The sequence below is a fragment of the Saimiri boliviensis genome, chromosome 2 (assembly GCF_048565385.1).
Source record: "Saimiri boliviensis isolate mSaiBol1 chromosome 2, mSaiBol1.pri, whole genome shotgun sequence".
Lineage (NCBI taxonomy): Eukaryota > Metazoa > Chordata > Mammalia > Primates > Cebidae > Saimiri > Saimiri boliviensis.
The window spans coordinates 142529554-142545358 of NC_133450.1; the positions used below are offsets into that span (position 1 = coordinate 142529554).

The window sequence follows — 15805 nt, forward strand, 5'->3', positions numbered from 1 at the left end:
GTGTCCAGACATTACTGAATATCCCTTTTGGGGGATGGTGAGGTATAAAATCACCCCTGGTTGAGAGACGCTAATCTGTAGTAATTTTCACTAATCACCATGACATGGCTTATTACAGCTGTCTAGATTTTGGCTGTTTACATTTGCGTTTCATAATATGAATCTCTTGAAAGTAAAGGCATTTCCCTAACCTATCAAATCTAACAATACCTATATGTATTTTTAAAGTCTCACTGTTGCCCAGGCTGGAGTGCAGTGGCATGGGGTTGGCTCACTGCAACCTCCGCCTCCTGGGTTTAAGCAATTCTCCTGCCTCAGCTTCCCGAGTAGCTGGGATTACAGGCATGCACCACCACACGCGCTAATTTTTTTGTATTTTTAGTAGACAGAGGGTTTTGCCATGTTGGCCAAGCTAGTCTCAAGCTCCTGACCTCAAGTGATTCACCCACCTCAGCCTCCTAAAGTGCTGGGATTACAGACATGAGCCACCGTGCCTGGCTCAAAATAACAATACTAAAATCTGGTTCATTTTCATATTTTCCCAATAGTGGCAAATGTGTTTTTGGCTGATTTGCTGAAATTAGAATCTAGTCAGGGACCACACATTGCATTTGGTTCATAGTTCGTACAGCTTTTTAAATTCAAAACAGTCTTCTCAGCTTGAGCAGCATAACAACACCCTCCCTCCCTCCCCCGTCTCTACAAAAAATAAAAATTAGCTGGACATGGTGGCATGTGCCTGTATTCCTAGGTACTCAGGAGGCTGAGGTGGGAGGATCGCTCTAGCCCAGGAGGTTGAGACTATAATGAGTCATGGTCGTACCTCTGTCCTTTATCCTTGGGCAACAGTGCAAGACCCTGTCTCTAAAAAACCAAAAAATAGTCTTCAGTTGACCCTTGAACTGTACAGATCCAGTCATACATGGATCTTTTTTCAACCAAAATTGAATCAAAAATACAGTATTCATGGGTTGCAAAACCCGCTTCTATGGATGGTTAACTTTTTGTGTATGCTGGTTTCTCAGTGCCAACTACAGGACTCAGCTATGTGTGGATTTTGGTATACATGGGTACCCTGGAACCAGAGCCGTGCATGTAACAACTGTATTTGTACAGAAACCAACATGTACCCATATCTTTTTTTTTTGCCACAAGTTTGACTTTTTGAGGAGGGCATATATTTGCTCTGTAGAATAACACACTTCATGGATTTTTCTGGTTTCTTTCCTATGCTGTTATTTAACTTGTTTCTCCATTTAGCATATTTTCAGTAAACTGAAAAGATCTAAAGACGTGATTAGACAAGTCAATTTTGTCTAAATCAATAAATTCAAAATAACTAGATTGGAAAATTCTGAGACATTTTCAAGTATTTATTAAAGAATAATCTATCCATAAAAGTATATAAGCTTGATGTTTTTTCACAAATTAAACACATTTGTGTAGCCAGCATCCAGATCAAGCTTCAAAACATTATCAACATCCCAGAAGCTCCTTTCGTACTTCTCTAATCATTAATATCTCCCCATCCCCAAAGCCAACCTCTGTCACTAGTCAAAGAACTATAATATTGAAAATGCAACTTGAAAAAGCAATAATATTTTTTGAAATTTTACAGCTAAAAGTTGATTGATCTGAAAGAGTAAATGGATTGTTCAATAAATGGGAGTGGGACAGCTAGTCATTTAGGGGTAAAGCTGATTTTGTTCCTTGTTTTATATCAGATAAGTCTAGGTGGATCAAAACATAAAATATATGTGGAATTGGACCTATAACCATATGGTTACAGGTCTTTTACACATTCCCTCTGGAGATAATTATGCTAAGTGTAAAAAAAGAGGTATATTTTAATAAGGTCAGAATACTTTCAACACCCTATGATCAACAGATTTTAGTCTTCCAGATATGTAAATATTGTTCCTGCATTTACAATATGAGCATTTTTATGCCTCAGTTTGGAAAAAAATTTTTTTTTTTTCCATTTATTTACAGAGTAACTCAAGGAGCCTAATTTAGGGAATCTTGATAAGGTGATGAGATTTATATGTTTTACTTAACTTATATTTTTCTCTCTAGATGAGTTATGTGTCGAAGCACTTTGTCGGATGGAACAAGCCAATTGCTCCTTTCAGGTGTTTGACAAACATCCAGGGATCTATTTGTTTTTGGTCCATCCCAATGAAATGGTGAGTATGAGTGCTGGGCGATAGAAGGATATGCTGTACTTTTGTACCTGTAGATAGCTGTAATAGAGTTTTTTGGTGTGGATTTTGTTTAAAAAGTTGGCTAAGATTTTTCTTGCTTTAAAATTTACTACAGTTAAGTAGAGGGTGCTGTGGGGTAGAGAAGAGGGGATCTGAGCTGAGAGGGTAGGGGAATACTTACTGACAGGTGATGCTTGAACTTAAAAGACAAATGGGAATAACTTGATGTTCTTTCAGTATGTTGAATTGAACTCAAGAAGAACTCTTCTCTTGACTTTCTTACCTGCTTGTCCCACTCCAGACATATGGAAATACTGGTTAAAACATTTGAAAATTTATTTTGCAGATAGATGAGAATTAAAACAAAGGGAGGTATGGAGGGGAACTGGGAAATTCTGGTGCTGGAAATGAAGAAGGACAAAAGCCAGAACAGTGATCAGGAACAGAACAGATAGCATTGAAACCTGAAATAGCCTGATGGCTAAGGTCATCTTTTGTGGTAAGACAATCTGTGCTTCAGGTCTCATGCATAATGCCACCTAGAACTAACTGTGTTAAGCCAGTAGCCAGGAAAAGCTGCTGTGCCAGTGTGAGGCAAGAAAAATGGTGGTTTTTAAAAAGCAGGAAATAAAAATCATGGTCATGGGATTGCCAGTCAAGATGATGGTGAATTTCGGTTTTCTTCTGGGCCAAACACATAACAATGATAGGAAAAAATCTGAAAAAAAAATAAAAGAGGTATCATCACATTCCTCAAAAGGAAAGCTATTTCTGTGGACCAGCAGTGGAACAGAAACACAAAGTAATCAATGAGTAGAAACCTGTAGGCCTGGGTGGTGGTAGGTAGCTGGGGATTCAGCTTGTGCAAGACAGCAGAAATTAGAAGTATCCGCCAAGCAAGGCAAAGAAGCAAAGCCAAACTCTGTACTTCACACGAGGGGTGAGCGGATGGGGGTGCTCCTCTGCCTGTGAAAGAAGGTCGCCAAAGTATTATGAAGGTTCACTGGCTTTTTAAAAGCTGTGTACATATGGAGGAAACAGGTCTGGTCTTGTAACCAGGACCTGAGCCAAGCACTTGCAGTCTTGATGACTGAGTCTTCCTTGCCCTTATGTGACCAAAGGTTTTGTGTCCTGAGCTGCCGATAGTAGACCTAGATCTGGAGTGGGACTTTGAGGGATGGATAGAAACCAGCCCAAAGTTATATTTAGAAAGGGGACGGGTAGTGGTAGGAGGGACACAGAATTTTTCTCTGTTGGATGAGCTAGCAAGCCAGATCCCTGAAAAACACATGAAGAAAATGCATGCTCTGACAGAGAATGAAGACCAGTGCTATTGGTCCTTTCCCTAAGTTTATCTCTAGAGGAACTTGAAAGAGAAAATGGAGAAAATCTGGAGAAACTCTGAGTTGACAAGGGCTGGTTTATTAAAAAAAATTTTTTTAATTATTTTTAATTTTTTATATTTTGAGATAGAGTCTCACTCTGCTGCCCAGGCTGGAGTGCGGTTGTGCAGTTTCAGCTCACTGCAACCTCTGCCTCCCGGGTTCAAGAGATTCTCCTGCCTCAGCCTCCCGAGTAGCTGGGACTATAGGCACGTGTCACCATACTCAGCTTATTTTTTGTATTATTAGTAGAGATAAGAGTTCCCCATGTTGGCCAGGCTGGTCTCGAACTCCTGACCTTGAGTGATCCGGCTGCTTTGGCCTCCCAGAGTGCTGGAATTACAGGTGTGAGCCAGCACGTCCAGCCGACAAGAGCTGTTTTGAAAGGTGAATGTGGGAGATGGGGAGGAGAACATCCTTAGTTGGTGAATTCCTTTTCACTCTGGGATATTGGCTCCTATCAGGCAGTGCCTATGGGAGGCACTATTGAATTACCACTTAGAGCATTTTCCCACAGCCAGAGAACGAAATGGGCTCTGGGAAAATAAAGGAGAAAAGGAACTGTTAAGGTTGTGCTTTCAGTTCTCCTTCATCATTGCCTAAGATGAAGAATGCCTGCATCCAAACCTGTATCAAATAAAAGATCCGATCCAGGTGGAGGTAGGAATGAAATCAGGACCCCTGATGTTTGTCAGGCACTGAGACAAGCAGGTGGAGACCAGTTAACCATGGATAATTGCTTTAGTCATCCCCTCTCAGTCCCAGGACTGGGGGATTATAGCCCAGTAGTGTCTTCTAATTAACTGCCTCTCGCTGGGAGTAAAGGGTGACTACCTGACTTAGAAAATTAAAATGCAAGGTAGTGAGTGATTATGTTTTTCTGCCTTGGATTTTATCCACTACTCAGCCCTGAATTGATTGGGCATAAGCCAGTCTGGAGTCTAGCCTTCCATAGGCACTGCCTGATAGGAGCCAATACCCCAGAGTGAAAAGGAATTCACAAACTAAAAATCAATAGACGTATGAGAAACATAAAGATTTTGGTAGAAGCAGATATATTAGAATACTTGTCCTGTAATTTAAAATTATTATAGTAAATGTACTAGAAGAAATAAGGGAAGATACTAATGTGAAATGAGAACTAGAAAACGTGAGAACCAAGCCAAATTGTAAGATTGAAAAATGAGATAATTAAAGCCTTCAGGAGATGGGATAAATAATATAGTGGGTACAGCTAAGAGAACGAGCAAATCCCTAAGAAAAAGAGAAATAGAAAATGTAAAAGGGGGTAGAAGTAGTACTACTAACAAAGATGTAAGATGTCCCCGAAAGAGAAAAATAAAAATCAGGACAAAGAAATACTGGAGATACGGCCTGGCACAGTGGCTCACACCTGTAGTCCCAGCACTTTGGGAGGCCGAGGTGGGTGGATCACCTGAGGTCAGGAGTTCAAGACCAGCCTGGCCAACGTGGTGAAATCCCATCTCTACTAATAATACAAAAAATTAGCTGGGCATGGTGGTGCGTACCTGTAGTCTCAGCTACTCGGGAAGCTGAGGCGGGAGAATCACTTGAACTCAGGAGGCAGAGGTTGTAGTGAGCTGAGATCACAACATTGCACTCTAACCTGGACAACAAGAGTGAAACTCCATCTCACAGAAGAAGAAAAAAAAAAAAGATATAAGGGAGGTGAATTTCCTGGAATTTAAAAAAAATAAGAGACTGCTGATTAGCATCAAAGAGGAGAGAAGGGAAGAAAGCCCCATACCTACGTAAAATAGTAAAATTTAAGAACATCAAAGACAAATTCGAAAGGTTCTTTAAACAAAAGATTATACTTCACAAGAATCAGATTGACACCAGATTCGTAGCAGTCACGTTGAATGCAGAAAGACAGTAGAGTAGTAGTTTTATAGAGTTCTGAGTGAGAGTTTAAAACTGAAAATTACATCTGTAGCCAAAGTGATTTAAATATGAAGGCATCATCAAAACCTTTTTTTTTTTTTTTTGAGACAAGAGTCTCACTCTGGCTCACTGCAGTCTCCATTTCCAGATTCAAGCAATTCTCCTGCCTTAGCCTCCTAAGTAGCTGGGATTACAGGCGCATACTACCGCATCCAGCTAACTTTTTTTTTGTATTTTTATTAGAGATGGGGTTTCCCCATGTTGGCCAGGGGAATCTCCTGACCTCATGATCCGCCTGCATTAGCCTCCCAAAGGGCTACAATTACAGGCGTGAGCCACTGCACCTGGCTGGCATAATCAAAACATTCTAATGATAGAGGGTCTTAGGACGTTTGCCCCTCAAAGACCCACACTGAATGAAGTTTTAAAACATAAAAGAACCCAGCAGTTGTTGCACAAGAAACATATAGTTGACTGAATGCTGTGGTAAAGTTTATTATTTAAAAGAAAAAAGGCTGGGTGCTGTGGCTTCTGCCTGTAATCCTGGCACTTCGGGAGGCATAGGAGGAAGGATCACTTCCGTCCAGGAATTCAAGGCCAGCCTGGGCAACATAGTGAGACACTGTCTCTACCAAAAAAAAAAAAAAAAAAAAAAAAAGCCAGGTGCCTGTATTCCTAGCTACTTAAGAGTGAGATCCTATCTCAAAATAAATAAATGAATATATGCATGCATTGCTAAATTCAAAGAAAGTGTGTACACATTGCACATCCCTAATCTCAAAATCCTAAGTGCTCCAAAATCAGAAAGCTGTTTACTGCTGACATTATGCTCAAAGGAAACACTCATTGGAGCATTTCTGATTAAGGATGCTTAACTGATAAAATAAGCAACTGTTCCAAAATCTTCCAAAAATCAAAATTTGAAACACTTTTGGTCCAACCATTTTGAATAAGGGATACTCAACTTATATATCAATAATAACTTTGAGCAGGTGTTATCACCATGACAGGATTGTCAGGTAAGGCGATCAAAGATGGTAGAGCATACAAAGTTTTTATCCTGTTAAGTGTGGAGATAAATATGAATTATTTTTTGAAGATACATTGAAAGAAATAGGAAAAAAAGTATTTACATAATAAACAGGTTTAAGAGTATCAATATTAATGTAAATGGGCTGAATTTGTTGGCTGAAGGTCAGATTGGATTACAAAAGTAATAAAAACTAAGTTCTGTTTCTAAGAGATACATCTAAAATATAAGTATACAATAAAGGTTGATGTGTGAGAGATGGAAAAAGAATGAATCGGCTGGGCATGGTGGCTCATACCCGTAATTCCAACAGTTTGGGAGGCCAAGGAGAGTGGATGACTTGAGCCTTGGAGTTTGGTGGATGACTTGAGCCTCGGAGTTTGGGACCAGCCTGGGCAACATGGCGAACCCACATCTCTACAAAAAAATAAAAAAATTAGCTGGGCATGGTGGTGCTTGCCTGTAGTCCCAACAAAAACAAGACTAACATGTTAAAAGTAAATTACAGTCATGAATATAGATGCAAAAATACTAAACGAAATATTAGAAAATCTCAGCCGAGTGCTGTAGCTCATGCCTATAATCCCAGCACTTTGGGAGGTGGAGGCAGGTGGGTCACTTGAGGTCAGGAGTTCAAGACCAGCCAGGCCAACATGGAGAAACCCCATCTCTAGTAATAATAGAAAAATTAGCCTGGCGTGGTGGTGGGCACCTGTAATCCCAGCTACTTGGGAGGCTAAGGCACAAGTATTGCTTGAACCTAGGAGGTAGAGGTTGTAGTGAGCTGAGTTGCACCACTGCACTCCAGCTGGGACAGACAGAGTGAAACTGTCTCACAAAAATAAAAATTAAAAGTTTAATTTTGTTACTTTAACAGATTAAAGCAACCTGGGCAACATGGTGATACCCTGTCTCTCCAAAAAGTAAAAAAAAAAAAATTAGTTGGACATGGTGGTTTGCACCTGTGGTCCCAGCTACTCTGGTGGCTGAGGCCACCTCCTTGAGCCCAGGAAGTGCTGGTGCCATTGCACCCCAGCTGGGCAACATAATGAGACCTTGTCTCAAAGGACACACAAGAGAGATTAAAGTGGGAAAACCTATGAGTATCTAAATAGATGCAAAAAAAGAACCATTTGATAAAAGTCAGTATTCATTGGTGATTTAAAATTCTTAGCAAATTATGAATAGAATGGAATTTCATAATTTAATTAATAGTATCTATAAAAGCTGGAGGAAACATCAGCATGAACTAACCTTTAATGAAGCATTTCCTTTAAAATCAGCAGTAAGACAAAAGTGCTCACTGTCACTTTTGTAAAGAGGCTCTGGTCAATCCAGTAAAGATATTAGAAGACTAAATTAGAGGCACAAGGATTTGAGATGAAAAAATAAAATGCTTGCCGGGCGCGGTGGCTCAAGCCTGTAATCCCAGCACTTTGGGAGGCCGAGGCGGGTGGATCACAAGGTCAAGAGATCGAGACCATCCTGGTCAACACGGTGAAACCCCGTCTCTACTAAAAATACAAAAAAATTAGCAGGGCGTGGTGGCGCGTGCCTGTAATCCCAGCTACTCAGGAGGCTGAGGCAGGAGAATTGCCTGAACCCAGGAGGCGGAGGTTGTGGTGAGCCGAGATCGCGCCATTGCACTCCAGCCTGGGTAACAAGAGCGAAACTCTGTCTCAAAAAAAAAGAAAAGAAAAAATAAAATGCCATTATTTATGATATTATGATCGTTTCCATAGGAAACCTCCCTAAGTTATGAGCAATAGAAGTTTAACAAGGTGACTAGATGTAAGATGGATTTCTAAAACTCAGTTACATTTTTAAATACAGGTAGCCAAAAAGAAGTTTCCATTTATAGTAAATTTTAAAAATATTGAATGGCTACCTGTAAATCTCACAAAGATATCAAGACCTTTAAAGGAAGATTATAAAATTTAATTGACAGATGAGAGGGTCTAAATAAATGAAGAGAGACACTTTATACAGTATAGGAAAGCTTAATAACAGAAAGATGCCCGTTTCCTCCAAACCAGTCTTGTGATTCAGAGTGTTTCTAACAAATTCCAGCAAGGTTTTTAGCATAATGTGTTAAGATGCTATGAAAAATTTTATATGAAAGAGGAAGGTGCCAAAAATTGTCACAACATCTCAGAAAAAGAGTAGATAAGGGAGATTGATAAGCAGAACTTACTGTGAAGCTTTAGTAATTAGGATGTATAGTCCTAAGACATATGTGGACAGATAGATTGGCCAGTGGAATAAAATAGAAAGCTCAAAGAGGCCTACTCGGCCAGGCATGGTGGCTTACACCTGGTAATCCCAGCACTTTGGGAGCCCAAGGCAGGCAGATATGAGGTCAGGAGTTCAAGACTAGCCTGGCCAACGTGGTGAAACCCCGTCTCTACTAAAAATACAGAAATTAGCCAAGCATGGTGGCGGGCACCTGTAATCCTAGCTACTTGGGAGGCTGAGGCAGGAGAATCAGTTGAACCTGGAAGACAGGCTGCAGTGAGGCGAGATTGCGCCACTGCACTCCAGCATGGGCGACAAGAGCAAGACTCCATCTTAAAAAAAAAAAAAAAAAAAAAAAAAAAAATACCTACTCATTTGGATCTTTGATATTTTAAGGAGACAATGTGTAAGGTCTGTGAGGTAAAGAGGGACTGAAAATGGAGATGATAGGAAAGGTGTACTATATGGAAAGAGAAGTTAGATCTCTACCTCATTATGATAATGATAAAATCTATCCTAAAAACCATAGTTAGGTTCGGTTTTCAAACTCTTAGCAGGAAATAGAGTTGTGTGTCATTCAGATTGTAAGATGAGGAAAGGTTTGTTTTATTTTTATTTTTTTGAGGCAGGGTCTTGCTCTGTCACCTAGGCTGGAGTGCAGTGGCATGATTACAGCTTACTGTATCCTCTGCCTCCCAGATTCAAGTAATTCTCCTGCTTCAGCCTCCTGAGTAGTACAAGCCATCCTCCTGCCTCTGCCACCACACCTGTCTAATTTTTTGTAGAGATGGGGTTTTGCCATATTGCCCAGGCTAGTTTTGAACTCTTGTTTCAAGTGCCCCGCCACCTCAGCCTCCCAAAGTGTTGAGATTACATGCATGAGCCACCATGCTTGCTGAGGAAGGGTTTTTATAAAAAAGAAAGTATTGATCATGAAAGGAAAGTTGATGAACTTGACTATATTAAAATGAAAGTTACTGTTTATCAAAAGACACCATAAAGATAGTGAAAATACTAGTTAAAAATTGGGAAAAGGGCAGGGTCTGGTTGCTCATGCTCAAAATCTCAGGACTTTAGGAAGCCAGGGCTGGAGGGCATTGCTTGAAGCCTGGAATTCAAGACCAGCCTGACAACATAGCAAGAACCCATGTCTGCAAAAAAATATGTTTTTTTTGAGACAGAGTCTCACAGTCATCCAGGCTGTAGCGCAGTGGCGCAATCTCGGCTCACTACCTTGAACCCCCCCTCCTGGGTTCAAGCAGTTCTTCTGCCTCAGCTTCCGGAGTAGCTGGGACTATAGGCATGCACCACCATGCCCAGCGAATTTTTTTATTTTTATTTTTAGGAGAGACAGGATTTCACCTGTTGGCCAGGATGGTCTCGATCTCCTGACCGCGTGATCTGCCTGCCTTGGCCTCCCAAAGTGCTGGGATTACAGCATTGAGCCACTGCACCTGGCCCACCAAAATTTTTTTTAAATAGCTGAGTGTGGAGTTGCATACTTGTAGCCCTAGCTACTCAGGAGACTGAGGTGGGAGGATCACTTGAGCCCAGGATGTTGAGGCTTCGAACCCTGATGATGCCAGTGCACTCCAGCCTGGACAACAGAGCTAGACTCTTTCTCAAAAAAAAAAAAAGTAGGACTGGGTGCAGTGGCTCACGCTTGTCAATACCAGCACTTTGGGAGGCCAAGGCAGGCAGATCACCTGAAGTCAGGAGTTCAAGATCAGCCTGGCCAACATGGTGAAACACCCCATCTCTACTAAATATACAAAAATTAGCTGGGCGTAGTGGCAGGCACCTGTCATCCCAGCTACTTGGGAGGCTGAGGCAGGGAATTGCTTGAACCCAGGAGAAGGAGGATGCAGTGAGCTGAGATCATGCCACTGCACTCCAGCCTGGGCGACAGAGCAAGACTCTGTCTCAAAAAAAGGAAAAAAAAAAATATATGGTAGTTTCCTAACTCCAGCACACTCCATCTTTACTAGTTACCACTTGACATTGATTGTACAGTAATCAAGAGTCTTTCCCCCTTCTACCACTTACTATCAGTAAGGACTCATGGATTCCAAAACTTTTTCAGTAGTTTGTAATTTGTAGCTTATGTTGACATAGAGCTCATACTTTTACTTGTGGGGTCTGTGTTTTTCCACCTTTCGACTACAAGTTGTAGTAAAAAATGTTTTCCTTGTGTATACATGTACATATGTAATATAAAGTATTTTGTGAAATAATACTTACATTGTGAAGGATGTACTTAGATATTTTTCTGTTCTATTTAGCTTTTTTTTTTTTTTTTTTTTTTTTTTTGAGACAGCATCTCGCTCTGTCACCCAGGCTGGAGTGCAGTGGTGCAATCTCAGCACACTGCAGCCTCCGCCTCCCAGGTTCAAACAGTTCTCCTGCCTCAGCCTCCTGAGTAGCTGGGACTACAGCTGCGCACCGCCATACCCAGTTAATTTTTGTATTTTGTATTTTTAGTAAAGACATGTTGGCCAGGATGGTCTTGATCTCTTGACCTCGTGATCTGCCTGCCTCAGCCTCCCAAAGTGCTGGGATTACAGGCATGAGCCACCACTCCTGGCCTAGTTTTTTTTGTTTTTTTTTTTTGAGACGGATTTTTGCCCTTGCTGCCCAGACTAGAGTGCAGTATTGCGATCTTGGCACACTGCAACCTCTGCCTCCTAGGTTCAGGCGATTCTTCTGCCTCAGCCTCCTGAGTAGCTGGGATTACTGGCATGTGCCACCACGCCTGGCTAATTTTGTATATTTAGTAGAGATGAGGTTTTACCATGTTGGCCAGGCTGGTCTCGAACTCTCGACCTCAAGTGATCCACCCGCCTGCGTCTCCCAAAGTGCAGGGATTACAGGAGTTAGCCACAGCGGCCCACCTAGTTTGTTTTTTAATTTTTTTTTTTTTTTTTGAGACGGAGTTTCACTCTTATTACCCAGGCTGGAGTGCAGTGGCGCTATCTCGGCTCACCGCAACCTCCACCTCCTGGGTTCAGGCAATTCTCCTGCCTCAGCCTCCTGAGTAGCTGGGATTACAGGCATGTGCCACCATGCTCAGCTAATTTTTTGTATTTTTAGTACAGACGGGGTTTCACCATGTTGACTAGGATGGTCTCGATCTCTTGACCTTGTGATCCACCCGCCTCGGCCTCCCAAAGTGCTGGGATTACAGGCTTGAGCCACCGCGCCCGGCTGTTTTTTAATTTTTTTAAGGCTGGCTATGAGCACTAAATTTAATTCAAAGCCTTTAAGAAATACAAAATCACTTCTCTGTGTTATTCTGCCATGTAGAAATGCCCTTTGATTTCTTTTGAGATTCCTCATTTTGTGTTTTCTTTCCTTTTTTGAACAGAATGTTCATTCTGTTATGGAAAATTATAAACATGAAAGTAGCGAGAATGGTGTAATAAACCCCCCATCCATCAGTTAGCTTTATTATCCATACATGATCAGCCTTCCACTTACCTTTGGATTAGTTTAGAGCAAATCTTAGATATCAGAGCATTTCATCCACAAAATATTTTCGTATGTATTTCTAAAAGATAAGGACTTAAAAAACAGAAGAATATTATTACCATTTTTTGAGATGGAGTCTTACTCTGTCACCCAGGCTGGAGTGCAGTGGCATGATCTTGGCTCACTGCAACCTCTTCACCCCAGGTTCAAGTGATTGTCCTGCCTCAGCCTCCCAAGCAGCTGGAGTGCACCACCTTGCCTGGCTAATTTTTTTGTATTCTTAGTAGAGACAAAGTTTTGCCATGTTGGCCAGGCTGGTCTCAAACTCAAGACCTTAGGTGATCTGTCCACCTCAGGCTCCCAAAGTGTTGAGATTACAGGCATGAGCCACTGCGCTGGCCAGAAAAATGCTGTTATTGCATCTAAAAGAATATATATATATGTGTATATATATATATGTGTATATATATATATATATGTGTATATATATATATTCTCATATATATATATTCCCCCCCCCCCAACCCCGAGACAGAGTCTCACTCTGTCACCAGGCGCCAGGCTGGAGTGCAGTGGTGCGATCTCGGCTCACTGCAACCTCTGCCTCCCGGGTTCAAGCAATACTTCTGCCTCAGCCTCCCAAGGAGCTGGGACTACAGGTGCATGGCACCAAGCCCAGCTAATTTTTGTATTTTTTCGTAGAGATGGGGTTTCGCCATGTTGGCCGGGATGGTATTGATCTCTTGACCTTGTGATCCACCTGCCTTGGCCTCCCAAAGTGCTGGGATTACAGGCGTGAGCCACTGTGCCTGGCCCTAAAAGAATAATTTCTTAATGTTGTGTTGGCATCAGTGTTTGAATGAATGGAAACGATTGTCTAGAACTGTTTATTACGGTCAGTATGTTCAAATCAGGATCAAATAAGATTTATACATTGCATTAATTAGTATCTCACATGTCTTAAAATTTGCAGAGAATCCTGTTTTCTTACCTGTGCTCTTGCTGTATAAATTATACAATAAACAATGTAGACCATTGTTTATTGAATTAAGTAATAAACACATTATGTTCTGCATTTAGGTTCGGCGTTGGGCTATCCTGACTGCAAGAAACTTGGGGAAAGTGGACAGAGATGATTATTATGACTTACAAGAGGTTTTAACTTGCCTTTTTAAAGTCATTGAGTTGGGGCTTTTGGAGAGTCCAGACATTTATACTTCTTCTGTCCTTGAGAAGGGTAAACTGATTCTTCTGCCCTCACACATGTATGATACTACCAACTACAAAAACTATTGGTTAGGTGAGTATTGTTCCTACACTAATATTAGTATTTCCCTATGGTTCTGTTTTTTTGAGACAGAATCTTGCTCTGTTGCCCAGCTGGAGTGCAGTGGCACCATCTCTGCTCACTGCAAGCTCCACCTCCCAGGTTCAAGCAATTCTTCTGCCTTAGTCTCTTGAGTAGCTGTGATTACAGGCGTTTACTACCACACCTGGCTATTTTTTAAAAAAGTATTTTTAGTAGAGATGGGTTTCACCATTTTAATCAGGCTGGTCTCGAACACCTGACCTCAGGTGATCCTCCCGCTTCAGCCTCCTAAAGTGCTGAGATTACAGGTATGAGCCACCACACCCAGCCTTATAGTTTTTATGAGTGTCTTAAAAAGGAAGTGTTCTCTTTTGGTGATCTGATAAGAATTGCTAAAGATAGGATTTTATAGTTCTCAGTTTTTATTCTGTCATTAAGTTGGCTTAATTATTACACATCTTGTTACTAAACATTATCCTTGTTACTAAACATTATCCTAGCTTTCTGTACAATAGTTACATTTTCAAGTGCTGGCAAATGAATCGAATCTTATTTAAAAGTTAATCAGCATTGTTTACTAGTCCTGTAGTGGCTTAAAATAGTTCTGCACCATTTCCTTGATTCCAAATCTTAAGGTCATGTGTCATGATTGGCAGTGATTTTTTTTCTTTTCTTTCTTTCTGGTATATGGAATATGGTACATCTTAAAACTGAAGGCTTCTTACATTGATGAAATAAAAGTTTCATGGTAGTTATCTTAGAAATCGTTTTCTAATCATTTTCCACTTTCACACTTGAATTAGTGTAAAGTTCTGTTACTTGGGAGCAGTTGTGTATGAATATCTGAGACTTAAATGTTTGAGAAACTAAATACTACAATGCTATCTTGCTTCATCTTTCTGTCTTGTTTTTCTTTTGCACACTAAACCATTGAAGGCATTAGAATAGTATTATCTCATCAATTCAAGAAAACTCTAAATGATCTTACAGGTATTTGCATGTTGCTGACCATTCTTGAGGAACAAGCCATGGATTCACTATTGTTGGGCCCAGACAAACAAAATGATTTTATGCAATTAATACTTCACACCATGGAGAGGCAATCAGATGGTAATAAACTTTACTTGCTGAATGTTTTTGAGTATGGTGGTGATGATGATGCACTTTAAAAATGATAGTGTCATTGCAGGAATTGGTGTATGTTGTGGAGAAAAGAATTTTTCTGGTTTATTAACAGATTCAGTCTTTTTTTTTTTTTTTTGGAGTTGGAGTCTTGTTCTTGTTGCCCAGGCTGGAGTACAATGGTGTGATGTTGGCTCACTGCAACTTCCACCTCCTGGGTTCAAAGCAATTCCCCTGCCTCAGCCTCCCAAGTTGCTGGGACTACAGATACACATGGCCACACCTGGCTATTTTTTTTGTATTTTTAGTAGAGATAGGGTTTCACCACATTGGCCAGGCTGATCCAGACCTCAGGTGATCTGCCTGCCTTGGCCTCCCAAAGTGCTGGGATTACAGGTGTGAGCCACCGTGCCCTACCCAGATTCAGACTGTTAAATCAGAAAGGACCTTTAGAATTTAATGCAACACCTTCCTTTCATAGAAGGGAAGTTAATCTAGTTTTTAATATGAAAAAGTTGGTGGTAGGATGAAAATCAGAACCCTCTGGGAGATCCGTTTGTAATGACATTGTGGTTGACATTGTGGTTAATATTGTGGGAAAAGCCTTCTCTGTCCCATGGCCTTCCTTTGCCTACCTCTTTGTTTCTCTGCTTCTCTGTCCAGTACAGTAACTGCTAGCCACATGTGATTAAAATTTAAGTTAATTAAAATTATAAATGCAGTTATGTGGTCCCACTAGCCATATTTCAAGGCTCAGCAGCCTTGTGTGTCTGCACTGTGTTGATTAATGCATAGACAGAAGAGTTCCATCGTCACAGAACATTGTCTTGGATATACTGCTCTAGATAGTCTAGATAGTGATGCCTAAAACTTGTGGTCGTGTTTATTATTAGATCCCGACCTCCTTTTGCTGGTGCTTGTGTCATGCTAATCATTAAAGATCTGTAATTAAATAAGGGTTTCTAATCTTGATGAAGTAATAAATTAATAAAGACCAAGTATACCAGATCCTATGAAAACATTACAAATATAATTTTTTCCCTTCATTTACTTCTCTTCAGGCAACTTGAATGTTGTATATAAACTCATTTGTGGGAGATTCTAATATAAATAATGTTATTCTTTTGTTGATAGTGCGTGCGTGTGTGTG

At 40.7% G+C, this 15805-nt stretch overlaps 1 protein-coding gene and 1 long non-coding RNA gene across 11 annotated transcripts in view; both read left to right on the forward strand.

Annotated features, from left to right (window-relative positions):
• The window catches only part of SETX (senataxin), an 89212-nt gene that overhangs the window by 13445 nt on the left and 59962 nt on the right, over positions 1-15805 (forward strand). For all 10 annotated transcript variants that reach the window (XM_074394584.1, XM_074394590.1, XM_074394588.1 and 7 more), the window contains 3 exons: positions 2077-2186; positions 13305-13524; positions 14524-14643. In XM_074394584.1, the coding sequence (XP_074250685.1) occupies positions 2077-2186; positions 13305-13524; positions 14524-14643 (450 nt within the window). The remainder of the gene's footprint in view (positions 1-2076; positions 2187-13304; positions 13525-14523; positions 14644-15805) is intronic.
• On the forward strand, positions 2193-9679 carry LOC141583703 (uncharacterized). Its single transcript, XR_012516504.1, has 2 exons — positions 2193-3708; positions 5177-9679. It is a non-coding gene; the product is annotated as an uncharacterized LOC141583703 (long non-coding RNA).